The 27,369-nt window shown below is 37.5% G+C and overlaps 4 protein-coding genes and 1 long non-coding RNA gene across 13 annotated transcripts; 1 reads left to right on the forward strand and 4 right to left on the reverse strand.

The window, feature by feature from the left end:
- Positions 1–1,652: 1,652 nt before the first annotated feature.
- Positions 1,653–2,482, reverse strand: LOC130731928 (protein FAR1-RELATED SEQUENCE 9-like). The gene is made up of 2 exons (XM_057584089.1): positions 1,934–2,482; positions 1,653–1,841 (listed from the first exon to the last, which is right to left on the reverse strand). Exons 1-2 carry the CDS (start codon positions 2,480–2,482, stop codon positions 1,653–1,655), a joined length of 738 nt encoding a protein of 245 aa, XP_057440072.1.
- A 51-nt stretch (positions 2,483–2,533) lies between these two features.
- LOC130731934 (protein FAR1-RELATED SEQUENCE 7-like) lies at positions 2,534–3,883 on the reverse strand. The gene is made up of 4 exons (XM_057584095.1): positions 3,742–3,883; positions 3,402–3,649; positions 3,086–3,225; positions 2,534–2,969 (listed from the first exon to the last, which is right to left on the reverse strand). The coding sequence occupies exons 1-4, from the start codon at positions 3,881–3,883 to the stop codon at positions 2,534–2,536; spliced, it is 966 nt and encodes a 321-aa protein (XP_057440078.1).
- Positions 3,884–5,386: 1,503 nt separating this feature from the next.
- Positions 5,387–9,865, reverse strand: LOC130732829 (glutamate receptor 3.2). Of its 3 annotated transcripts, none has more exons than XM_057584817.1 (6): positions 9,093–9,855; positions 7,615–8,966; positions 7,245–7,522; positions 6,932–6,963; positions 6,378–6,772; positions 5,387–6,030 (listed from the first exon to the last, which is right to left on the reverse strand). In XM_057584817.1, exons 1-6 carry the CDS (start codon positions 9,403–9,405, stop codon positions 5,593–5,595), a joined length of 2,808 nt encoding a protein of 935 aa, XP_057440800.1. In that variant the 5' UTR covers positions 9,406–9,855; the 3' UTR covers positions 5,387–5,592. The 3 variants fall into 3 exon arrangements, 2 of the variants coding, with proteins under 2 accessions (XP_057440800.1, XP_057440801.1); XR_009017131.1 differs by having other exon boundaries at positions 5,893–6,030; positions 6,264–6,772; positions 9,093–9,865; XM_057584818.1 differs by lacking the exon at positions 5,387–6,030 and having other exon boundaries at positions 6,592–6,789; positions 9,093–9,865.
- Positions 9,866–10,612: 747 nt separating this feature from the next.
- Positions 10,613–19,862, reverse strand: LOC130732830 (uncharacterized). The gene is made up of 13 exons (XM_057584819.1): positions 19,465–19,862; positions 18,173–19,292; positions 17,668–17,877; positions 17,335–17,567; positions 16,601–16,675; positions 15,889–15,960; positions 15,711–15,809; positions 15,547–15,618; positions 15,351–15,465; positions 14,371–14,439; positions 12,625–13,039; positions 11,833–11,962; positions 10,613–11,351 (listed from the first exon to the last, which is right to left on the reverse strand). Exons 1-13 carry the CDS (start codon positions 19,606–19,608, stop codon positions 10,920–10,922), a joined length of 3,186 nt encoding a protein of 1,061 aa, XP_057440802.1. The 5' UTR covers positions 19,609–19,862; the 3' UTR covers positions 10,613–10,919.
- Positions 19,863–21,261: 1,399 nt separating this feature from the next.
- On the forward strand, positions 21,262–26,730 carry LOC130732831 (uncharacterized). 7 transcript variants are annotated; one of them, XR_009017137.1, is made up of 10 exons: positions 21,262–21,718; positions 21,812–21,943; positions 22,025–22,068; positions 22,200–22,288; positions 22,476–22,538; positions 22,720–22,787; positions 23,105–23,188; positions 23,520–23,567; positions 24,311–24,406; positions 26,468–26,730. It is a non-coding gene; the product is annotated as an uncharacterized LOC130732831 (long non-coding RNA). The 7 variants fall into 7 exon arrangements; XR_009017135.1 differs by lacking the exon at positions 22,025–22,068 and adding an exon at positions 26,012–26,186 and having other exon boundaries at positions 21,263–21,718; XR_009017134.1 differs by lacking the exon at positions 22,025–22,068 and adding an exon at positions 26,025–26,186 and having other exon boundaries at positions 21,263–21,718.
- The last annotated feature ends 639 nt before the right edge of the window (positions 26,731–27,369 follow it).

The following is a 27,369-nucleotide window of genomic DNA, read 5'->3' on the forward strand; positions in this document are numbered from 1 at the left end:
AGAGAAAATCCGAACATACCGACATCGATTATAGCATGTTGGGTTAGTAGGAAAGGTAGTAGAAAAGAAAAATCAAAGCTATCAGACATTTTGCTCCAAACTTTGAGCACAGAAAGACATGGATACCCCCAACAGAAAGAAGAAACATAAGTAATATTTCCTCTGCACCTACGCGAGCTTCAGAAATCAGGACGATCAGGCAAGAATGGAAGAAAAGATCCTCCTCTCTCTCTCTCTCTAAGCAACCCACGACCACACTAGCACAAAATGAAGATATTTTGTGATTTTCTCCTTTTATAGGAGAGAGAAAATGAGGAAAAGAAAGATTTTTAGGGTCCGGACATTTTGGTACTTCCATCTGCTGATTTTAAGTAAGTTTTCGAAGACAGAATGCCAAAACGTATTTTGAGGCTCATTTAAATGAAGAAAAGGATTCAAACGCAGTATGGATCGAAATATGCCGAAAACTATTTTTTGCAGTTGACGTCGGATGAAGGAACTTTCTTCTGAAGAAATATCACAACCGTCGAAAGGAATGAGGCATGGCAGATGGAAAATTCGTTAGAAGCTCCAAATAGAAAAACTCTTCATTCAGGGTCTTAATTAAAGTCCCTGAGAAGTTAAAGTCTAGCTTCGACTGACTTTCGGGAAGCAAAACCTAACGTGCGTACAGTCCAGAGTTTCGTAACGAAGCACTGGACATGGGAAAATTTCTCAGAGGTTCTTATTCTCCCTTCAATTCTAAAATTATCTTAAACAATGCTCTAGGACCGGATATATCATTTTCCGAACACTCTCAACCTTAGTCGAGTGCGAACACGGCTCATGCTATCCCTCAGAATGACTATAGTGTCATCCTTAAACATAATCTGAACTTAATTATCATATAACTAGTTTTCATGACTCGTAATAGGATTCGAGTAAGGAAAATAACATAAAACAAATACTCAATTAATACAACGAAAATAAATAAATAATCTAGTCATTTATTTCGGGGTCTTACACCTTCCGCTCAACTTCATCTAAGTAACCCATAAACTGTTGTCACAAACCATAATAGTTTAGTTACTAAATTAGAAAAGATAATTTATGTGGCCAAATTTTTTAATCCCTTTAAGGAACACATTCACACTTACGTTTGGAACTTGGGAAGAAGATCCAGGTTCACATATGCGAATTCCAGGGTATGATTGCAAATTTTGAGTTGGTGGAAATTGATGGAACATAGTGTACCCATTCATGATGTTCATTCGAAGACGAAAATACTCCTGGTCATGAGAGTCATAAAAGGATAATCCAAATCTTGAGAACAAGCTTCATTAACACTCTGGTCCTGTAAAACATAATTACTTCTCAAACGTTCATTGTCATCTTATTACCATACAATGTACTAAGCATAAACGTATGCCACAAGGATAATTACCTTACCTTTGCCTTTTGCAGCACCTTGATGTGAGACAACTTCAGGCATACTTACATTATATGGCAAATCATCTTCAACCTACAAAGAAATATCAATTTACATCACTGGAAAAGTAAAGAAACTACAAGAAAACATAATAGTTTAAGAACTCAACATGTATACTTACATCATCAAGTTCCACAGACGAATCACCCATAGCGGCTTCTTGAGTACCAACTCCTTGACGCATTTATGGGCATGTGCGAATTGTATGTCCAGCCATTCTGCATCTTGAGCATAACCTTCTCTTCTTCCCACCTTTCTTCTTGCGCCCCTTTGTGGTCACCACAGTTGGATCCCCAATCAAGAATGGTCCAGTGCGGATGTTTCTGCTATCTGCCCGATGCTTTTGAACACTTTCAGCCAACTTATATATGTCCTGCAGAACATGAGAGAAATCATTGACATTCTCACAAGCTATTTCACTGAGTATGTTGCAAGCAGCAGAAAGCACACCCCCCTTAGCATTGCCAATTTCTTCGCATCATTTCCAGTAACAGTGTCATTAATCTGATTCATGTAGTCCACCTTAGCCGTCTTTGACCACCTTTTACATATAAGACTAGCAGGAACTTCATCCACTCTCTCATTTCTCATTGCACATATCATGTGAGAACAAGGGATTCCAGAATAATCAAAGTGACCACAATCACACACAAATTTTGAAGAATTCTTGTCATATAAAACCACATACTCACGCCTTTCATACAAAGCCTTGTTCATCTTCGCCATCACCACATCATTGACCTTAGTCCTTTGAATAATATTTAAGCCACCAACATATTCAATCTGGGTTTTCACTTCATTGAACATGCTCCTGGTCAAATGTTGTGAGAAGCCATGCTCAATATAACCAAGAGGAGTTGTGGGCAAAGGCTCCGAATACATTGTGTTAAAATCAACAAATACCTCGTTGTGTCGGTACTCCTTCACCGCCCTCTCAAAATTATGAATGAAATCTATCAAACTGTTTTTACATTGAACATAGCTCTTGATGAATGAATTGATCCCTTCACACATTGACGTGGTTCTTATGCCCGCAAAGAATTTTTCCCTCATATAAGCACTTGCTCACATTGTCTTCATACCATGCATTCTTGTTAACCACTCATCATTACCAAGTCCATACTTCTCCATAACCTTAGCCCAAAGATGCTCAAATCTCTCGGCATTGAAGTTACCATAAATCAGACCTTTAAAATCCTCCAAAAAGTCCGGATTCTTCAGTTTCTCTAAAGCTTTTTGTTGAATATGCCATGAACACAGTCTGTGTCGGGCATTAGGAGAGACACGCCTTATTGCTTCTTTCATAGCTAAATCACCATCTGTAACAAGAACTTTGGGATTCTTCTCAAATATACACTCAGCAAATGTCTCCAGCACCCACTTATATGTCTCAATCGCCTCATCCGTAATCAAAGCGCAACCAAAAACAGTTGTCTGACCATGGTGATTGTAGCCACAGAAAATCACCAGAGGCTTATTATACTTGTTTCTCTTATAGGTGCTGTCATAGGCAATTACATCGCCAAATGCATGGTAATCCACTCTGCTTACTCCATCACTCCAAAATAAGTACTTTAGATTTTCATCTTCAGTTTTAGTATACTTGGGGAGAAAAACATTTGATCACCCTCAGCCTTAGCCTGAAAATATGACAAAGCTGCAACTGCGTCTCCGTTTCCTACCTTTATCCGCTTCTCCTTATCAATGTGATTGAACCGATCCTTCTTGGTAAAATCCAATGTCTCATGACCACCTTTCTGCCCCAACATCAAGCCCATTATATTGCAAGTCCTCACCCCATGTAGCTTAAGGCTATTAATCATGGCCTTGTCAGAATCATTCAGGTGTCGATATGAAGAAATCAGATGGACTTTATCCATAGGTGCCAGAACATGGTTGTGAGTCTTGTCAAAGTAAACAACTTTCCACTTACATGAGTTGCGTTCAAAGCGAAGACGGAAGCGAGCTGGACATGACACCGTGGTAATTCCCTTTGCAACTCTAACCCGGTCCCTCCGCTCCAATATTTTCTATGCCTCACTCCCTCTTTGCCGCAGATAAGTTGACGAGTAACAATGGAACCCTGCGAACCACGATAGACATTGTCTCTCCTCACACCAAAACCATAACACTGACCATATCTTTCATAGAACTTAATTGCATCATCTTCAGAATCGAATTCTATACCCATTATATCATCTTCTGTCAAATCTAATATGTTCTTCTCATACACAGCACCATCATCGTTCTCATCCTCAACTCAGTAGAATCACCATTTTCCTCAGAATGTGCACTATTTTCAGGAAAATCAGGCACATTGTTACCTAAACTGAGATGGACTTCTTCCTCTACATTTTCGGCAGATTGTTCCTCTCCATTTTCTCCATTTGAAGCAGATTGTACATTACTTTCCATAACCTAACAAATTTCAGAATCAACTAAACTTCATAACCAAATAAATCGAAGGACCCAAACATAGATACTAAATCAACAGAAGAAAGACATTACTTTCCATAACCTAATTTCACCATTTCAGAATAAAGAACAAATAAATCAAAAGAAACAAACTGAAAACAAGAGTTGAAGGACTTACACCAACTGAAAACAAGAGCTTAGAACCCTAAATCACGAAATCAAAAAGGAACCCAGGAACATACACTTGAAATAGCTTCAGGAGTCGTCCAACAAGCCTTCGCTTCTTACAGTGGAGCCTTCAATGCCGTCAACAAACCCTTTGCCGCCGTCGTCGCCTTCGCCGTCGTAGTCTGAAACACTCTTAGTTCAGCTCCCTCCAAAGGTGACAACTCAATTCATTTTCCCTCTTAGAAATTCAAAACCTCGAAATGTGTTAACCATAGTGGGTGAGTTAACCTTAAATCAACTTGGATATAATAATAACTAATAATAAATATGTCTTTTTTTTCCGTATATGTTTAAAAATGAAACAAATATTTAAATACGGTGTCAGGTGTCGGTCTCCTATTGGTCCACGTCAAAATGTGTCAGTCATGTATCATACAATGAGGGTATGGTAGAATCCGCCATTTTACTAAATGGAAGAAACTAAACACCCCTTTCTAAATATAAAAGAGAGAACATATTAAACTCTCTCTTGAAATATGAGAGTACAAATCTCTCAATGCTATTTATAGGAGATGTCATCAACCTTTCGGCCAAAACATTGTGCCCCGCAGAGTTTTTGTTTCACAAAAGTGGCTTTACAATATTTAAATATATATTTAGTGGTATTGAATTATGAGGAGGTCTCAATTTACTCCAGGAGTAAGTCAAAAAATTTACTCCAAATCTTAGCCATCAATTTTATTAAAAACTAACAGCTGAGATTATTTTCTATTAATCTCTCACGTGACCCTTCCCCTCAATCAGTGACCAATTTCGGAAATCCTGAAAACTGAAAAACTCCTCCCCAAACCCTATCGATCTTTTTGGAACCTTGACGTTGTGACAGCCACTCCACCGTCTTCTGCCACAACAACGAGATATTTGTAAAAGAGCCCAACACAGAAACAAATTAATCTTATAGTTATATATAGTGAAAATCAATTGGTATCCCGTCAAATTACAAATCCTTTGAAATGAATGGTTCAAATTTACATATTTTGACTTTCTCTTTACTTGAATCCTTCAAAATCAATTGTTGTCCTTGTCAAATTATGCAGATAACTAACTTTATCAGATTCAGAATTTGCAAATAAACCAGTTATTATGTTTAAAATTCTGCAACGGAACTTTATGATTATATGCAGTATACAGGTGACAATCAAGTAAATATTGCCATATGCGTGTTCGGTTCAGTGTTTAAATCAGTGGCAAAGAAAGAGGAAAAAATGGAGGAGAAACAAGAACGAGGAAGACGGAAAAGAACGGGAAAATGAGAGAACAGGGAAGGTTCAGACAAAGAATAAACGTGAAGTGAGGCACGTGATTGGTTTTAAATTAAAATCTCAACCGTTTGTTTTTAATTAAATTGATGGCTAAGATTTGGAGTAAGTTTTTTGACTTACTCGTGGAGTAAATAAATCCCACCTGATATCACAACAACAATGCTATCACTTAACGACTTAGATTTAAATTTCAACAAGAACAACCTATATATAACTGAGTCAAGCCAAAGGAGCCTCTTGGGATTTATCCATTTGTGCCCTCTGATCTATGCTCCTCAAATGACTTTCTCTGGAATAAGCATCTGATGAAATATCCTCAACTTTTCTTTTTAATTGGTTGTGTGATATGTCTTCTTTTTCATCAACAAAATTTAGAAAAGTCTGGATGCGTGATCTGTCTTTGTGAGGAGTGTTTTGACTGAATTGGCGTACTATTGAAAAGAAGTAGATAAGAAGCGCCAGGAAACATGTTATGCCACAGATCAGAAACAAGCCCCGAAAGCTATGTAATTGAAGCTGCTCATCCTCATTATTACGAAAACCACAAGCCTTTTCCGAAAGCCACTTTTCACGGATCCTCCTAAGTTCACCATTCTCAGATAGACTCAGAATGGCAGTTGACATATCAATTGCTAAAGGAGAATCCCTCGGAAATGCCTGCCAAGAAAAGAAACTCAAGAAATTAAGGGGCCTAGCTTCAACTAAAAATTATGAACTTCATCAATTAATGATGACAACAAGTAACATAATGTTTTATATGTACACACAAATTGCAGTTGAGGAAGTATTGAACGATCAAAATAGTATCTAGTGTTTCAAATAAACTAGCATGACAGTTTTCTTTATTGAAAATTCAACTCAACTTGTGATATTTGACGTCCCATACACACCTACTGTAATGTTTTGTTTTTCTGCACTGGCAATTTGTGCCCTGGTATATTCCTAGATTCTCCATCCTAAGAAAGCTGCATTCAAGTAATTTTGAGTAAATTAAAGATACTCACAAATCCCCATCCACCTTTGGTGAACTCTTGGCCCCTAATTGAGAATTTGCAGTGGTTTGACAGGAAGAGTTCAACATAGGGTCGTTCATCTACCACTGCTGCAACGATTCCCTTCTCAAGAGCAATAACATATTCTTCTGGTGAGCCAAGTGGAACGAGTCTATGTTTTGCAATGTTGAGTTCCTCGTTCAGGTAATTTTCAGCAAATGATCCTACTTGGAACCCTACACGTAGGTTGCTGGATATCAAAGTGTCAATTCCTGTTATGGGCGAGGACAGCTGTTGCACAGTCAGAATTGATGTCAAGCTTGCTGTGTAGCTTGAATTGATTATCAGAACCACAAAAAGCCAGATTATCAACACAACACGACCAAGTGTACTAACTGTGTTTTCTCCTGAAACAATGAGAAATCTGGTTTCTGTCTAGTTACTTACCAGGATACACTTTATGGTATGTTTTATAAATATTATGATAGGTACTTAGGGAGTTAGTTAGTAGGCCCTACTAACTAACTCGCTAAGTACCTATCATATGACATGAACTGTGGACTTACTATGCGCAAAGAACATGGTTGAGAAACTAAACCTGCAATCTCATACAAAAATGATGAGTTAATGTTGGGCTATGTACAGTAGCTACCAGAGTCAAAGAAGGGAAGTAAACTTGACTTGATTGTCATCTCATCGTTATATAACAAGATTGAATGTAAATCAGGTTCTATGATAAGTAGTTATACAAGTTACTTGGGCTGCTCCAGAAATACACTGGACAAGTTCTCTTGAATAATATTACTTTGCATGACACTTTTAAGTACATATTGTCATACTGGCTGATGAGAACAAATGTAACAATAAGAAAAGACTTACCAAAGAATCGTAACCATCTGTTTCTTTGGAGGCCCCCGAAACTCATCATTTGTTCTGTGTTCAAGAATCCACACCACTATTCCAACAAGAAGGAGAAAAAGTGCAGTGACACCCCACATCTGTGGAGTAAACGGTCTCAAGAAAGCCCAAGCACTTGTCTTCAACTTTTTCACCGGAGCAACCACAACTAAACCTGACTCTATAAATGGTTGAGTAAAATCCACAATCTTTGTCCGGCTAGTGACAATAGCAATGTCACCCACAACAGCATCAAAAGACTGTAAATGCAAGTGACATACCATCAGTAAAAGCAATACAGTGATCATAACTTTATTAATTAAAGGGATTATAATTTCTGAGTATTACTGACATCAGAAGTAATCATATTGACAAGATCATAGTAGCTCGGGTTCTTATGTCCATCTCCAAACAGAACAAACTTATATTGAAATGCATATGGGAGCAATTTTATGGCGGCCAAGAATATATCTATGCAATATCCTTGAACTGCAGTGGTGCCATTTGTTTGTGACACCATGTCCCCATAACTAACTCTGTTGGGAACTCCAATTCTGAGTTGCCTTCCATTATTTGGGAAAACCCACCCACGAGGCTTTTCTGTTGTATTTCCAGGCCATATGACACGGTGTAGACGCTGGTTCGAAATTGAACGATTGGCAGGCTTAGTGTGAAGTTTCTCAGGGGATATTACAGAGAGCCCTGAATAATTAGACCAGTATCCAATTCTCCTATAACCAGTAGCAAGTACATTAAGGATGTCATATGATGGATGTAAAGGAGATCTGTCTGAAACAAATTGAATAGGTCCTGTCAACCCAGTCATATTAATGCGCAATATGTTATCAAGTAACTGTTTCCCTCCATCAAAAACGTGCAGAGCACCAAGATTCAGAGTAGTCTCTTCCCTGGTGCCACTTAAATTTGTATTATTAGAGAAGGAAATGGTTTGATTCTGATCAAAAAATAATTTTAATGCATGAGCAATCATCCAAACAGAATCATAAGCATACAGGCCATATGGATTTAACCCAATTGAGCCATTACTTATGTGGTTCCACCTCGAGATAAATGCCTGCTTCTTTCTTGACTGAGGGGTGTGAGGGCGAAGTGTAAGAACGCCTTGAATTGAGTTAGAAGTATTTAAAGGAAGCGATGAAGGTGAAGTTGAATCTAAAACAGTTGATAACCAAGCAGTAGCTATCCAGACATAGCCTTTGCTCATCATCCCTAGTTTTTGAGCCATGTCGAAAACCAAGGCACCTGTAATGGCGTAGGTGTGCACAACAATTATTCGAGCTTCCATGCTTCTTATCTTGAGCAATTGATCAGTAACATGACCTGCAGTGGCGGTTGGATCCGGGGGCAGTGCTGCTTTGTAAGACAATTGACAGCGTCTGAGAGCAAGTTTGTCCCCCAAGACAGCTACCCCGTTTCGACTCTGATCATCATCGCTATAAACTGCAATGACCTGCCTCCAACCAAAATAACTTATCACGTCAGCAACTGCAGTCATCTGAAACAGGTCACTGGGTGCAGTTTGGACAAAATAAGGACACTGAAGAGGTGTGAGGGTGGGATCCAAAGCCGTGAAAGATAGCAGAGGAACTTGGAGCTCATTTGCAAGATGCGAAAGCACATGGGCCATTACTGAATTTTGTGGACCAATTATAGCTACAGTATCAGTCATCAAGAACCTGAGGGCTATTATCAGTCAAGTTTAAATAAGAATGAATTAACAAAGTGATTGAATAGCAGGATCCAGGTAAAGGAGTATAAGAATTTATACAATTAAGTTAAACAAAGAAGGAAGTGAGTGAATTTGAATACCCCCAATAAAGCCTAGAAAGCCACTGAAGTTAGAATCATGGATGGTTATGGAAAGTTTACGTCCACCCAAGATGCGAGGATCGGAATTGACATCTTTCTGTGCAGCTTCGATGGCAATCTTGGAGACTTTTCCGTTTATAGTCTTCAGAGTGAATATGGCACCGACATTGACGACGACGTTGTCATGTCTGGAAGCTCCTTCCCCTGGTGCTCTGTGCAATGCAAGGCACAGGCACAGGCACAGGCACAAGCTCAGCAGATTCATCCAGAACCGGAACCCGTGGTGGTCGTGATAGACTAGCTGCTGCTGCATGCAGACTGCAGTTGTAATGTACGATGCGTTTTGGTTTGGTTTGTGAATGTTATAATAAATTCAATTGAAGCAGGGAAGAAAGAAAAGAGATGAAGGCATGGAATGTGTGTGGTGTGGTGATTGGTGAAGTGAACAGAATAGAAGATGGGATTTTAATTAACTAGCGGGAGACAATGAGAGCACAAACCCGGAGTTGAGTTGAGTGGAGTAGGGTTCAGAACTATAATTAGACTGGGAGGACCACCTCCACTCCACTCCACCACCACCACAGTGAGTGGTAAGTATGTGTCAAGTCGAGTGCAAAGTGACAACTCAACTCGGTGTCCATTTTGGACTTTGAACTGCATACCCTGATTCGCAACACGCTTCCATTTATCTCATTTTCAACGTGTGCTGTTATGACAATTTCTCAATTGTTGTTTTCTGACCTACTGGATGCTCTTGATCTCTCACACTGGTGGTGCACCTTCCGGAAGAATCTTCTCATGCAATGGTGTGGTGTTGACGCAAGGGAAAAGTACCTGCAAAGACACTCTAACGCTCAAGTTAGTATGATAGAAGAACAATGAGATAACAAAACGAGTAATGCTTATATAAATGAACAATGGGTTCTACCCGAAACTTTATACCTTGATGAAATTTGTATATAACTCTTCCGAGATAATGGTTGTGTAATCAATCTTACAATTGTGTTGAAAACATGTTGGGTCCACTCTAATGTGATTTAGATAGATAAAACTCACTTTTGGTCATCTCATATGACTAAAATGAAGTCCACTTAGTTGTGGATCATTTGTGCTGCCTCTGACAATATAGAACCCACTAGTCTTTTGCACCAATCGGAACAAAAAGCAATTTTTGGTGCTATACGTTTTGAATTGCTGAAAACAACCATTAATAGAGATTTGTAATGGTGTAACAACAATTTGTGGGACATCTCAAATTACTGGCATTGCAGAACAAGTAGTTATGGGGACACAAACTAAAAGCACAGTTTTGTGAAACACAACACTCACGGGCTACAGCATTGCATAAGATTCGATTGTAAAATTTTACGTCAGAATACAACATATTATGGAAACTGATCAAGATACCCGTTCGGCCTGCCCAATGAACACTAGCTACAAAGGAAGAACCTTCAACTAGATATATTATGTTCAATATACTTCACGACATTAAAAAAATAACCATAACTAAATTCCGCTCATTAAACAACACTCAAATCAGATAGTCATCATTCATCAATATCACAATCTCCTCTCCACGTGGAGATATCTTCAACGATCTCTTTAAAAATTATCAACCAACAAGCCAAAATTACAGGCAGGCCTTAACTTTGAAGTGGATTGCTAGGTTGAACAGAACCCAGCACTCCTCCGCAAAGGAAAAGTGAATACACATGCTAAATACAAAGAATACATTACAGGAGGTTCTAAATAGTAAGACACACAACCCACTCCACCAAGGCCTGAAGACAGAAATGATGTATGTATTGTAATGGTAGAACTTCTAAACTAAAAAGCACTCCAACTATCAGACCCTCTTCTTGGAGTTTGACTTTCTGATGAAGTCCTAAACGGCCCAGAGCCAAAGGGATCCGAGTCATCAAAAGCTGGAAAGCCATGACCATGATCATAATCCACACTGCTGCGAATTGAATCAAATCGCGCTAGTGTCTCCCCCGCAGGTAGAGATACACTATCATGTGTTCGGAAAGAATCAAATCTTGACAAGTTGTCAAATGCAGTTTCCAACCACTCTTTGGGCCTTTGAGGGGAGCTGCTTGAGCTGAAAAGTGGAGTGCTTGGTACAGAATCATCAAAACTGAATCCACTGCTCTTCTGGAAGAAGTCCCCAGCCCGTGGTGAAGCTGTTTTAATGGGGTTCAGGCCCAGTTCTCCAGAGCCAAAGAAATAGTTGTCTCCTGCACTGCCAAGATCTCTCTCCTGTAAAAACAAATGTCCAAAAGGGATCATTACACTGTGAGTGTATAGAGGTATCCATTGACCAAACACAGTACAAGCAACTGAAATGTAAGTTTAAGAAATACCCAGTACACTAACAAATGCTGAGGGTTCAACAGAGCAGGTGTACTTTTAATATTTTTTATTCATACTTAGAATATATTTGACATATTGACCTTTGGCCAAAAGATCTATGTGCAATTTTGCATTCATGTTACATTATGCTTTCTCCTCCAACCCCCTCAATCCTTTGCAAACTGCCTTCCATTATTTTTGGAAAGAGTGACCGACACATTTATCCATTTGATTTTAAGTCAATAATAATATCTTATACAGGCTTTAGATTTCAAATAACCAAATCACCATGACTTCATATCCAGTCAAAAGTATCACGGAACGATTGACATATCCTGAAACTCCAAGTCATATTCTAAAAAACAATCATATGGAAAATTTTGCATACCTCGTTGGTGATGCTACTAGCATTGAATCCCCAAACTGAATCAATATCATCATTTGTGTCAAAGGTTCCCCAATTAGGTTCATCAAAAAATTTGTCCTCAGAAAACACAGACTTGACATCACCACGATCACTGTACAAGCAAGATTATACAAAAACGATCATTTTACAAGATCATAAGATCTATATCACGTGAAAATATGAAATGAAGCGTGTATTTGTAACCATGGACACTGGTGTACCTTAAAACACATTTTTAAACCAATAAATACCTTTTAAACCCACAGATTGGAATGAAACACCAGATCATGCACAACCTGCTCGCCCGCAACAGGCTCACAAGTCACATTAATGCAATAATATTTCTTTCTAATCCATGATACTGTCATAATTTATAGTATGATCTGTAAATGATTCACTTCTTGGTTATTTAAATTTTCTAAAATTTGACATAAGACATACATGACAATTAGCAATGTTGTGAAGAGGTGAAATGCAGGCTGAGACAGAAACACAAAGTGAGGCTGCATAATGCCACCAATTATTAGATAACATTTCAAAGTCATAGCATCATACAAGCGCTCCAAAGAATCGTTTAAAATTCAGCCAAAATATGGCCAACAGCAAGTTAAGTCTTGAAAAGCAAAGTGCTACCATGACACAAATAGCTTAATAAGAATTGAGCACTATCAGAATGTAAACATGAGAACTTTATGGTATATTTGTGATCCTCAATTTTCAACAGATTCATCTGACCAGCATTTCGAAAACTAATATACAAATCCTAAACCATACCTTTGGGTTTCATGTATGGCATCTTGATAATGGGGTGAGCTATCTTCACCGGCAGTCCTTCTAATGTCAGCATCACCAAGGTCTCTGTGTGGGCTTCCAACAGCACTGCTTGCTAATGGACTATTAGGAGCACTTCTAGCAGAGCCATCTTCACTTTTATTATAAACAGATCCATTGCTAACTCCCTGTTCATTTGTAGTCTGAGGCTTTTCTGACTTATCGTCACTCTTGGGTGAAGCTGCAAACGTTGGACTGCCAACATCCAAATCTTTCTTGTCATCACTCTTGGGTGAAGCTGCAAATGTTGGACTGCCAACATCCAAAGCTTTCTTGTTCACAGCCGGTGGCAACTTTTGTTTTGGAGGCGCTATGATGTTTTTCACATCAAGAGTGAGTTCTTTGACAACAGCAAACTCTGCTAGAGGAAACTATAGTAAGTAACCAAGAATTTTATTCAGATCTTTCATCTTTCCAACATTCTCCAAAAGAAGACAGATGAAGACCAGAAAATAAAGAAATAGCAGTCAACCATAACTTCAATCCCACCAATACCATATAATCTCTTTTAAACATACACCTACTTTTGGATGGTCCCATCTCCTGAAATATAACTGCTCAAAATTGATCCCTCACTCTTAGACAAACAGCTACACTGAGAAAATAATAACATAACCTAGTACAACTAAGTATAGCTCATCAGCTAACGACTAGAAATATGGATATAAAAGAAAGGTACAAGGAAACAGAGACTTCATAGAGAAGGGCACTAGCGGAAAGCTACATGGATGCTGACTACAGAGGATCTCTAGTTAAGCAAAGCTCCACAACGGGGCACCGCACCTTCATTGAGAGTAAATTGGTAACATGAAGAAGAAAGAAGATATAGTAACACGATTATCTGCCAAAGCAGAGTTCAGAAGAAGTACGCCTTTTGGAGTTTTCCAGTTATTGTGGTTAACAACAATTATGCATGATTTGATTTGAGAACTGAAGGAAGAAAATCAATGAACTTGCATTGTAATAACAATAACATTGCATAAGATCTAGTTCCGTATGATCCAACAAAGTATGTGGAGATTGATAGGCCTTTTATAAAAGAGAATATAGTTGATCACATAAATAATCCCCAATGCATTCATTCAGAAAATAAATAGCAGATGCACTTCCCCTCAAAAAATTCAGGAGCTAATTATCAAGCTACGACTGAAGGACATTAGCTCACCTGCTTGAGGGGGAGTGTTCCAATATCTTTTTCTGATCTGAAAAGATATTGTCTACGTTTATTTCCTAAATTATGATCTGTGTATCATTTCCTCATTTGTATTTGTCAACTAGCATTTATTAGGTGTCTATCTATCACCTTAATTATTGTTGTTGAATCTCCATAAATATAGGGAAATGCTTGATGTACATCTTTTGTGGCTGTGTAGAGGCAGGATCAACTTACACAAGACATCAAAACGAAGAAAATACAGCTGGGAAGGATGAAATATGCCAAGCAAAACAAACAAAAAGATAAAATCAAGAAACAATTAATGTGTGCCCTACTACATTAGTGAACTTTTTGTATTTAGACTAATCTTGCTGTTTTGATTTACAGGAATAATGTAATAATATTTTCATTAAACCAAGAATTACAAACGAAGTCAAATAGAGTTTGAGTCTGCGGAAGTTAGACATATCAATTAAGAATACAACATTGCTCATAAAATGATGAATTTATAACTAGCAGTGTCAATTGGATACCTTTATCTTCAAGCTTATCCCAATCTTCATCCCAATCAGCAGCTGCTTCTTGGATACCAGGTTGCCAGCCTTAAAGGATTAAATTGAGTTAGGCCACAGAATACAAGAAAAAACATCACACACATGTATAAATTACATTATTTGATACAAAAATATACTGGAGGGAAGCTGTGAGTGGTGGGCAGAGCAACACGAAAAGAGAAACAATGGGACACAACTAGAACAAGCAATATGAGAAACGAAAGGAAGCAATTTCATTCAACAAAAATGAAGAGTTGATTTGCAGGCTATAAATGGTTTTGTAAGCTTCATTCAAATCATAATAAGCAATTGCAATTGTAAAGACACAGAAAATCAATAACTAAAGACTTTTCCTGAGCAATCTTAAAAATTAAGCATTATTTTATATAACAATACCAAGCTAATTTCAATTCCTTCCAAAGAGACAATAATCAATTAAATCAAATGTATTGAGAAGCACCAGTGAGTCTCAATGTTCACTTCTCCTACAAAAATGAATTAATTATTCCAACACTTGATAACAATTACAGTAGCAATTATTACAAAGAGCATTAGAAATGAATAAGTGTCAACAGCAAGACATTAATCGTATTGTTACTTGATTTCTTTTTCCCAAAAAATGTACATGAGACCAGAATTCTGTAAGATAATATAGATCATGTCCATGACTCCATGCATGCTAAATTAATTTAAGGTTACATAAGGAAAATCTTAATAAACTGCAAATGTTTAAAAGCCACTTGATCAGGCAACCTGCATCAAGTTGTTCTGGCTCAAATAGTTCTCACGCCAATTCATTACCAGTGATTAAGCACCAGAATGCCATTTCGTCATATTAAAAAATAAAGCTAACGCCAACGAAAGAAACGCAACAAATATCAGATAACAAAGTTACAGACATGACATGATGGCATAGACTTGAGACACCTGAAAGGATATAACAACAAATTAAAAATTACCAAAGGGTAGCTCCACTAATGTTGTGGGCTTTGCACGTAATCCATACTTCTTGCACCGCTCATTCAGAGATTTCACCAGCTCATCAAGTTCTGATTGGATACGATCAGCACGAGCCTGAAAATTGCACATGACTAGATGAGACATGAAATCAATTCCTCAAGATGGATGTGCAGACCCGGTAATATTCAAATGTACCTGTAGAGTGTCATCGGCATTTCCACCCTGTTCCATCTTGACAATTGCTTGATACAATTCAATTTTTTTCTCCTACACATGCCAAATGTAGGCAAAGAATAACAAACTTTTAGCACATACGCCAGTATGCTATGAATTGAAGAAAAAGCCATATTTCATTCTACCTGTATGTCACGAAATGTGGCTTCTTCAGTAGTCAACCTGGATGATAAATCTCCAACTTGCTTATATTTATCTTCATATTTCTTTCCTAGAATCTCAACCTGAAATTGATAGGTTGAGCAATGATAAAATCAAGGATATACGTGAAATAAGGACACAAGAAATTCTAAAGAAAAATACCTCACGCCTATCAGCAGATATCCTTTCTACGATCTCGTTAAGACGATTGTCACATCTGCTCTTGTATATAACCTTTTACATGCAAAAGTACAAGAAATTTGTTTAAAAGGGGAGAAAAGAAAAAGAAAACGGAATATCAACACGACATTATTAATCATTAACAGAAAAAGAAAGGCAGCTTTTATATGTTCTTCTTTTGTAGGTATTTGCAATTTTATTATATAAAGACACATAAGGAGCCCAACTTGTGTTTTCAATAGATGTTTATATTTCCGAGGTATCTTTTTTTGGGGGAGGCCAGTACTTCCTAGGTATCTGGAGAAGCAGCCAAAGCTGAAAGAAGGGATATAACATTTACTAATGTACAAGTACCTATTTAATTATATTCAGTAGGCCTATTATGAGAAATGATGTTTTGCTTCTTTAAAACTTTGCATGGTGAAAGTTCTTGGAAAATCCATTCTTCTGAAATGCAATAAATTTTAATGGGAAACAATTTGTCTGTTAAATTACATTTCATAATTACTAGCTACATCAGTACATTTCTATGATCTATGGCTCAGCCTGCAAATCACGATACAGTATACATGTAAGCAATTGCCTCTTTATCCAGAAAAGGAACTAAAAACAGCACAAATAGAGAACAGACCAAACAGAATAGAACTTTTAATTTTAATAAGATGCAAAGGAACAGAGCAACGAAAATTCTCACAAGCTCCTGCATTTTTGCACGACAGAATTCTATTTTCTCTCTAGACTCCACAATTTCTTTCTCAAGTTCTTCCACCTGCAGTTAACAAAAGCATAAAGACAAAAGTACCACTGTTGTCAATCCCTAATAAGAGTTTCTTATTATAAAATTAAAAAACAAATCAAAATAAGCAATGGCAATTGACCAATAGATAAGCAAAATACAGCCTAGTAGGAAAGACAGGTAAACAAGCAATTTTTTCAATCAAAATCAAAATAATTCTGCAGCTATGTTAGTTAGGGGGGTAGGGGGACAGAGACAGAGAGCTACCAAACTAATAAACATGCCAGCCATAAGGCCAGTTGGCTGTAGCTTAACTATCACCGCCCCAAGTCTTTTAAGATTGGGGGATTGAGATTATGTAAGAGGTTTGATCCTCAACAAGGACACTAATCCCCCTTCCCTGCTTACAAGCTAGCACCTCCTCCTAATGTACCCAGAAAAGAACAAAGGGCAACCTGGTGTTATAAAGTTCCTACCATGGTGAGGTTCATTGAAGTGTCTGGTCCATCATGGGTCTAATGTAGGCAGCCTCAAATTGCATTTGCAAGAAGTTTATTCGAAAACGCAAACCTATGACTTCCTACTCACATTGCAGAAACTCCGAAGAAGAAATAGTAAAATAAAAGTAATAAATGAACCTGCCAAACAAAGCATAACAATAGAAATGCTGCAAAGAAGTCAAGATACAGTACCTTCTTATCAGCTTCTGTTGCTTCTTGAAACTTTGAATTAATTGAATTTTGTTCATCTGAACTCAGCTGAGTAATGAGGTTCTTCTCCAAGACTGGAACTCTGGACTTTTGCTGCTTGTTCTGAGGACCTTCATCAGACGGAGGGACAGGAGCCGCCGGCCTTGGCGGGCGACCTGCAGTAGGGTTCACTTGTCGAGCACCAGATCCAGTCACCCCTTGCTGTTGTTGAAAACCTTCCAAATATAGAATGGGACAGACACAAAATTATGAGAAAATATTCTCCACATTATGAATAGTTATAACAAATAATGCTAGTTACTATTGGGCACACACCTGATGGATTTCCCCAAGTTACAGCACTGTGAAGGGGGGCAGGTTGACCGGTAGTTGGTAAATCAAGCACAATATTACTTGGAAGTACTTCTGGAAGAACACGTCCTTCCCTGTGCCGCTCCATTAGGTACAGTGCTATACAGAACTCCCTGAGAGAAAGCATGCTATCATTATCTTGATCGGATAAGTCCCAGACCTTCATTAAAACCTCTGAAATGTATAAAACATGGTATACAAATAGTGATTAGCAAACTAGCTAGCCATTGAAAAGTTACTCACGCGGAGCACTTGAATACTAGAATGATAGAACAGCAGCCCTCCCCTCCCTACCCACAAAAAAAATTCCAAATACAACCTAGAATTTGCAGGTGTCATAAATCATATTTAAGCTGAATGTCTTATTGCATGTGTGGACAAAGCACTAGAGAAGTGTAAAAATAAAGAAAGCATGTTACGCTTGCTGTCCAAGTAATAAGGCAAGAAAGTAGAATTATAAGAAATATACCTCTAGGTAATCTCCAACTAAGAAACAAGTTTCGTGCTTGTTCCCCAGTGATTTTCCCATCTCTATCCGTGTCTACTTCCATGAATACTTTCATATATTTCTGAATATCAGACTGAGTCATCCTTGGCCATGGGGGTTGGGGTTGACTGGAAGCAGAATCCTGCAATCTCACTGGAAGTCCAGATGAATTCAGCATATTTGGTGACTGGACTGGGGCATGCTGGTTCTGTTTCACCAGTGGCTGGGCCTGGTGAAGCTGTGCACCAAAAGGCTGAGTCGCAAGTGAGCTCTGTAAAGAATCAGAGGTACTACTCCTGATAGAGTTCTGGCTCCCTCCAGATATAGGAACAATAGCTGATGAAAGCGGAGAGCTACCAGAAGAAAGTCCCTGCAGAGAAGAATCTTGCTTCGGCTTAAATGAGCTAGCCGAGAACATATCCCCTCCAAACAATGAATCAGGAGAAATCTCATTCACAGAAGTATCCTTTAATTTAGAATCCTTAACCCCTTGATCTGATGGCTTTGTGCCTGAGGCAGGATACTGTCTAGGTGCCAGTGCAACATTTGATCCAGACGTTGCAAGCCCAAACCCCTCTGGTATTGATCCGGGACTACTCCCTCTAGGTGCAATTTGAGAGGGCATTCCATCTGGAGCTCCGCCCGTCTTGCCGGTGGAGCCATAACTTGGGGTCACAGGGCGAACTACACCAACAGGTATGGCTCCAGAGAGTCCTTGAGTGACAACACGGGGAGCAAGATTAGAAGCAGGCAAATTCAAATTTTGAGAAGGAATGTTTTGCTGGTTACCACTCGAATTTGGGACTGCCCCCCTAAGTCCAAGATTTTGGTTTACAGGGACGCTCTGTGGTGCAGGTGTAGGTGTAGGTGTAGGTGTAGGTGCGGGGGAAGTTAATGGGGGTGCAGCAGTGGCAGTGGCAGTGGCAGTGAAATTAATTTGAGGTGCAGGAATCTTAGATGCAGCTGGGCCATATAATGCTGCTTTGACCATTTCAGGGGTGAGTTCTCGCTTGCTTTGTGCCACAGTGACAAGTTTAAGGGCATTGTAGAATTCTGCCCGACCAAGGAAACCACTTTGGCTTTGGTTTGCAAATGCCCAAATCTGCAGAGCAAGTGATGATCATGTATAATAATGAATTGAAAACAAGACTAGTAGTAGTTGATAATATTAATTAATTAATATAGTCATATGATAATATGATGGATGGATGGATGGAACTAGTGAATGATAAGCAGAACTGCAGAAGAAGAAATTGAGGAAGACACAAACACACCTGTGCGAGGACGTTCTTGGGCAAACCGGAGCCTTGGAAGAAGGAGACAGCTTCGGCACCACTGATGCGGCCATCTCGATCCAAATCAGCACGGCGGAAATAAGCATCGAAGAGATCGACATTAGGCGGTGCCGATGATGACATTGCAGTTGCAGCAGAATTGCACACTAAACTTGTACAGATCAGAGAGAGTATCAGACCATGAGATTTCGATTCAGAATTCACAAAGAAAACCTCAATCAATCAATCAATCAATCAATTTCCATTTCCATCTTCACGCGGTTGATTTCGATCTCCAACCCAATAACACAACAACCCTTAATTCTCTCTCTCTCTCTCTCTCTCTCTCTCTCATTTATCGCCCAATTTTAATCCTCGTTACCTTATTTCATAATTACCACTGCCTCGTTCCTTTTTCATTCATTTTCATTTTGCTAATATTCCTTCCATTCCCATAATAACAAGAAATATTACCAATTTTAATTTTTATTATATTACTTTTATTTTTGGAGACGTCTTTGAAATAATTTACTATTTAATTAAAAATGACTTGTAACATAACATCATATTAAATAGGGCATTAGTTGGGTGATGCGGTTCGAGCATATTCTTCGCAACGAGGTGGCAGATTTGCTAGCCAAGGATGGGGCTCGTGGGAATAGTCGTTTGACGTGCTTGGAAGCTCCACCTATGGCAGCTGCTCCTCTTCTTGCGGAAGACTACCGTCACACTCTTTTCATGAGGCGCTAGTGTTGTAGTCATTTTGATTTTTCTTTAAGCCGTTGTATACCAAAAAAAAAAAATAGGGCATTAGTTTTAACACCTTCCCTATTAATCTCACACTCTCTTTATTGCACCAAAATGACTCAAATACCTTTAAAATTTGATTTCATTCCAAACATATCTCTTTTCCTACCTTATTACCATCATCTTTGTTTGTCATACCATCCTTCACTTTCACACTCATCTCATAGTTTTTTTCGTTGCTACGTTTCACGCTTAATATGTGTGAAACATTTCACACTTTGTGATTGTGAATCGATGTCTGTTCATTCTCTCTTCACCTTTCGTTTAAGCGTATGTGTTCACACTTAGTGATTGTGGAAATGTTCACACTTAGTAAGTGAAAATTTAATTTTATCTCTGTTGTTCGTATTTCGCAATTTAGAGTGCGAAATTGGTTCGTATTTCACACTCCAAAGTGTGAAATTGTTGTTATGTTCACACTCTAAAGTGCGAAATTTGCTTTGTTTGCGAGTTTTTTTTTTATTATTACTCTTTGCAATGTTCTAGTTACCTGGACACAAAAGCAATTGGGCAACTATTTCACACCCTTGAGTGTGAAATTGAATTGTGTTTCACACTCTAATTGTATTTCACATTCTTGGTACATTCATATTCTTGAGTGTGAAATGAGTGTTGCTGGTGGCGGAGGCATGTGTGAGTGGTTTGCAGCGGGTGTGGGTGACAGAAGTGTGTGGCTGGCTTGAGGGAGATCAGAGTTTGTGAGAGAAGATGTGGGTGAGAGAGAGACAGATCTGATTTCACAAGGTTTAGAGTTAGGATTATTAGTTTATAAGAGAGGGTATTAAGGGAATCTATCTATAAACTCTATAAAAGAAGAGTTTTTGCAGCCTTGATGGTAAATCTGTCAATCAATATATAATTTCAAAGACTATGAAGCATGACCATGGATATTTTCGTAAAAATGTCTTTTATTTCACTTGGATTGAATCTCAGTCATTGATTCACAATAAATTATTAGTTACGGATGAAATCTATACCGTTGAAATCCTCCAGCAATCTTGATCTCCTTGGCTGTTTGCGTTTCTCAATTTTCATCCGTTTTCATTCTAGGAGAAATGTTTCTCTCTCTTTAACGTTTGAGTTTCTCCCTGTGCTCCGTTTCAGGCTCTTTTCCTTCCCCTTCCCATTCGAGGATATTCCAAAACGCTCTAAGTCTACAACGTCAAAGAGAGAAATCGAGAGAGAGAGAGGGGATGAGATTGGAGGCGACGTGGAAGACTCGGAGGAGGTTCGTAGGTTGTGGTGTTGCTGCGGCGCATTACCCTGCCTTGCGTTCAGTTCGGTTGCACGCACCATGTTTGTCGTCGCCCATTAAGGAATAAATGGTTCATAAATTGAAGAGAAGCGAAAGCCGCAAAATAGGGATACTCTGCTCATCCTCTGGTGCTCACAAAGTGCAAATCGGTACCGATGTGAAGTGTTAACATCACATAAAATTGATCCTGAGGTAAATGATATGATAAGTGCTCTCTCCATAGGGTTTTGATTGCAGTCTAAAGGGAAACCCCATATCTAATTGGAATTGGATGCGTTTTTGCAGTGTGTGTGCAGCAATAGTTTTAGTCTGCAAGAACAGAGAAAGGGTTTCAGATCGACGAGAGGGTTTAACATGGACCTGCATCGCCATTGACACTTTGTATACCCTGATGTTGTGATTTTGTTCATTCGGCGAGTAAGATCATGTTTTGCTTATTTGTGTTGTCATTGCGTTTTGGTGTTTTAAATTTTGTGCCATAAAACCTAATGGATGCAGCATTTTCTCCTCCGGAATCAGTTGATTGCCTCAAGGAGTCCATTGTGCGTCGTTTTGTCTACTTTTGGATTCATTATCTATTAGTTTTATTTTTAGTTATGTTTTTTTGTCTATTTCTTGCTTACACTAATTTTGTCATGTTCCTTTCCTAAAATTTTTCAGTTTGATGTTACAGATAACTACTATGGAATTGCTCAAACAGTATAACCAGTTCAGACAAGAGAAAAAAAAAAGGAGAGCAAGAAGAACAAGTAAGGTTTGCAGGTATCTCATATCCTCTCTCAAGATTGTTGACTATGTAGGTTCTGATATTTAATCTTTTCAAAGGAGCACCAACATGGCTTTTGAAAGTCCTCCGGTTTTTCTCATTTCTAAAGCTACTAAATGCCTTGAGCTTTGAATTATCTAATTTTATATCTATTGAACTCTGAATTAGAACTACCTTTTGTAGGTTCAAGATATCGGTGAGGGGAAGGAGTTATGGCGCGCACTTGGTAGAAAAGCTTTCGCGAAAGTAAGTGCTTCTTGCTGTTTGTGATACCATATGTTGAAAGCCCTTTGTAGTTTCTATTTTCATTCTTTGCTTTTAATACCATATCTAGCAAGTTAGTTCATGATAATATTAACATGTGAGCAACATATAGTGGTAATAATAATGTCAAATTCATTATTTTTTTTCTAACAATTTATTTCAGGGAGGAGGTTTCAGTGTTGTTACCACTTGCTATTTAACCTCTTCCAGCATTGATTGCCATTTTGAACTGTAAGTTTATTTCTCTTCTGCTGTTGTTTGTTTGTTTTTTATTTGCTTTGCTCTTTCTCTAGCTGGGTAGCTGTTGTTTTTTATTAATTCTCTATGTTGCACTCGCATGTTGTTATTTCTACTAAATCAGGTTAAAGATAACATCTCTATGCCTATTTTGTTATTTCTACTAAATCAGGTTAAAGATAACATCTCTAGATGGATCATTTTGACCTTTTCGTTTAGCCATTTGCAACTATAATTTGTTTCTCTTTTGCTGCTACTGTAACATTTTTATTCCTATCTCAAGGCTATGCTTCTATATTGTGATGTCACAGATACTTATCTTGAAGCATAGAGGTGAGAAAATATATATGGGGCCTTTAGGATGGCAGTGTTCTCATCTGATCAATTACTTGGAGGTCAGCAGCACTATCTCTAATTACTGAATTGGTACTAAATACTTTTTATATCAATCAGTTTTTACATCAAAGTAAGATGTGCATGGTCTAGGGAATTAATGGAGTGCCAAAACTTAAGAATGATTATGATCCTGCCACTTGGATGTTGGAGGTTACTTTACAAGCACAAGAAGCAGCTCTTGGAGTTAACTTTGATGAAATATACACAAGTATCTCATATCCATGTCATTGGAAATCCATAATGGAAAACATGATTCAGATGTTTGGAAGCAAACACTGCTCTTTAAGCAAACACTACTCCTCACATGTTACTTTAATGTTGTATTTGCAGGTGATGGAATTTCTCAAGTCCCTTGAGGTATGACAGTCACTTTAGAAGGTAATTTTACTGCTGCATTTACTCTGACACACTATAAGAACCAATTGGTCACAAACTCAATGTTTTAATCGGACTCACAAAGATATCATATAAATAAGTTATATTAAAGGAGATGATTGTCTTCTCAAAAATATAGACATTAGTCACAGTATAACAGACTCAATTTTGATTTGGTTAGTACTGATATCAAATTAGTTGTGACAAGTTCTGAGAGAACCGAATATAGGTTATGGGATCTTAGTATCTTCAGCACCAAAGGAAAACAACACAATTTACTCTCTATAATATATAAAGGAGCAGTTTTGGAAGCTGGGAGTGCAAAACAGTAATTCTTTAAAAAATAGCTGATCTGAGGATGTAGAGTGACCACATAGAGAAAAGGAGACGGACAGTTATAGAGATGGGGAGAAGGACGAGGGGAAAGATAAAACTAGAGAGAAGGAAAGGGAGATAAATCGATTAAAAGAAAGGCCAAGAGATAGAGTAAGTAGATAGACCCATGAGAAAGATCATAGATTGAGTAATGTTGATAAGTAGACTACCACTTTACCATAAATAAAGGATTTCACCTTCTTTTGCAAGGTTCTACCAGTACTATTTCCTTTGTTGTGGAAGGGACGCAAATATCTTATTGTATCAGGGATGTTCAAGGCAGAGAGAAGATCTTATATTGTTATTTATGATTTAGGGATTAATTATGACAGAATGGCTAGATAACTAAATGTTGATCGTTTTTTATGCAGGGGTGGAAAATCAGAAGACCAGATTCCAATGGCTTGCCAGGGTGCTGTAGCAATTTTGATTATGTTTGATCTAACAAGTTGATGCACATTAAACAGGTACCTTCTTTATCATGGTACATTTAAATTAATTTAAGATATGTAGCTTTTTAGGAGCAAATTGCTAATCACAGAAGAACTTACCACCATTTTAATTTTGGAATTTGTGTTTAGGTTGATAAAGAAGTAAGATCATTGCTTTGATCTATTTTTTATCCTGATATATATATAAGTTTTTTTTATTGCTTAAAATTTTAACTTAAAGTATCTGGTGGATTGTATGATGAATTTCTTGCATTTCTGTCCAAGTTCTTGCAGTTTAGTTTGGTCAAGTTCATAACTGTAACCACCTTTATTTGGAAAAAATTGGTAGAAATTGCTGGTGTCTTTTGTGAATCATGGGTATTCTTTCAGAGTTTAGAGTTTCTTTTAAACTAAGAACTAGATATTTGCCAAAACATCCCTAAAGAATCACCGATTCATTATCAGCTAAAAAGTAAAATGACATGTTCCGTTTTGATTCTAAAATGAGGTCTGTCAACGTCGTCAAGAGAAAACAGGTTATTTCTATTACCTTTTTTCATTTTTCCTACTTTTCTGAAGTTCTCAAATAAGAACATGAAGACAGTGACGTTGTTTGTGAAAGTAATCCAAGCTTCCTTTACTATTTCCCCCCTTCTTTTTGGTAATTCCAATTCTCTTAAGCTCCGTTTATGCATTCTGCTATTTTCCTATATTGGTTGAAAACTTGAAATGCATAGTTTTAAATGAAAGGAGTTCCTTTCTTTCAATAGAAAATGTTAGTAGCATATGTTGAGGTTTAGATCACAAAGAATATGAACTAAAAAACTATAATGGTAACACAGGTTGAGCTATAACTATTTGATGACTATCAGAACATATTCTATTGAATAAGAATTTGGAAGAAATAGCTACAGGGATACCAGAGAATTTATAAAAGCATTTCATGATTAGCTTTGTCTTGAGTAAGTGATAGCTTACGTTTCTTTCTGGACCAAATGATGATTATTAAGGGAACATGAATTACTTCATTTTTGTCTATGTGGTTGTTGAGATAATGTTCCACACTATTTAGCACCAATTACTTTGCGTAGGCTGTTAGAAATGTTGATAGAGAATGAGACCTGAACTACTTCTCACACCAGGTTGAAAGTAGAAGAAAGATTTTGTTGTTTTCTTAGCCAAAACCTGTTCAGTAATTTATTCACCAAAAGAACTTTGCTATGTAATACTCTGCATCATCTTGCAGTACAGCCATTGAAACCATTTTTTTAAACCAAAACTTATTGCATAGTTTTTCAATATACAGCCAGAGAGTACAATTGGTTGTTCACTTCAGAAGTTCTTTTTCCTCTTTAAAATCTTATTTAATATGTGAACCCATCTTCCATGTTTCTGAGGCTTCTTTGGAACATAATATAGTTGGAGACAATTTATACTTTAGAAACATATTTTATTCATGTTAAGTTCAGTGGATCCAGACTCAAACTTAATCCACAAAGTGATTCTTCTTTAGGAGTTCTTATTCCCATTTTAACTCTTACCAAAACCATAACCTATACTCATTTGGAAATCTTAATCTTAATATTCTACAATTGAGAGATATTTACAGCCACTACTGCACCCTGAATGATGTCCATACAGTTCCCTTCTATAGGTGTTACTAATAGAAGCTTGGTCACTAATTGGAGTGGTTCTTTAGGTGCCTTTGCAGCAAATGGAGCTGCTGAAGTAGCTTCTTAGGATCATTTGGTTGGAAAGGTGTCCTGAAGATAACCACTTTTATGAAGATATTGTAACTGATTATAATCCTGCCAAGGTATTTTTATTGTATGCAAAAATAATCTTAAAGTATATTAAGTTCTTTGAATATTTCTACCTAACATTTGGCAAGGACGGCATGAATTCAACAAATGAAACATGGGAGTGGGTGAATCTTAACACATGGAAGTCGATAATAAAGAAACGTCAGTAATATTTTGCTGATGTTTTGAAACCTGATGTCTAACATAAAAATACATTCCCTCTTTATTTACCTCTTTGTAATGTATTTTAAATCTAATATCATTTGTAATGTTATTATGTCCATGCATTGTGTAGATAAATTCAAACATGGGACAACAAGGAACCTCGAAAAATTCAACACGAAGGTCAAATGATGGTGAAGCAGCTTTGGTTTTAATTTATGCCCATGTATTGTGTAATTTGAGGAACAACCTTATGAAATCCTCCTTTGGGAAAAGTTTGTTTCCTTAGCATTTTTTAGGTTGGTTATCATTTAGTTTTTGGATTTTTGAAATGGTGTTGATACTGCTATAAATATGGTATTTTTAGTCCACAATATACTTTGTGTTTTGGCTGTCCTTTTGTGATTTTAATAGTTGTTTTTCAATCGAAGCATAGTAAATTGAAATTTTAATACTTTGGAAAGGGAAGCTGTGAAAGAATCTCTCCCCTAGAAATTGAGCATGTCATTGGAAACATCTCTCATTGAGCATATCCCTCTCTTGATTCTCTAAGATATATCAGTTGTGAAAGAATTTCTCCCCTGAAATTCGAGCATGTCTCTGAAAACGTCTCTCATTTTACTTTTGTGAGCTTAAAGAAGTTGTCAGTGATTAAATTTTGAAATTGTATTACTCCATGTGACTAAACTGCTTTATTTCTAATGCATCCATCTTTTTTATGTGGATCTCTCTTAATTTATGCATCAAAATTTGAATTTTAGATAGGTCACTTGAGATTTATGAAGCCTTCTATCAACAACTTAGATTTGAAAAAAAATGAATGCCCTTAAAATTCACCTCATACCATGGGGAAGACAAGTTTCATCCTTGCTTATATCTGCTTAGATTCTTTGTTCTTAAATGCTGCAATTACCTTTGTTAGATACAAGATGACTGGTCAGGGCAGAGAAAAAGTAAAATAGTTTGCAAAGGAAGACAGTTCTCACTCCTTTGAAGAACCCAACATGGCTTTGAGCTTTTTAGTAATGAGATCAA

The sequence above is a fragment of the Lotus japonicus genome, chromosome 1 (genome assembly GCF_012489685.1).
Source record: "Lotus japonicus ecotype B-129 chromosome 1, LjGifu_v1.2".
NCBI lineage: Eukaryota > Viridiplantae > Streptophyta > Magnoliopsida > Fabales > Fabaceae > Lotus > Lotus japonicus.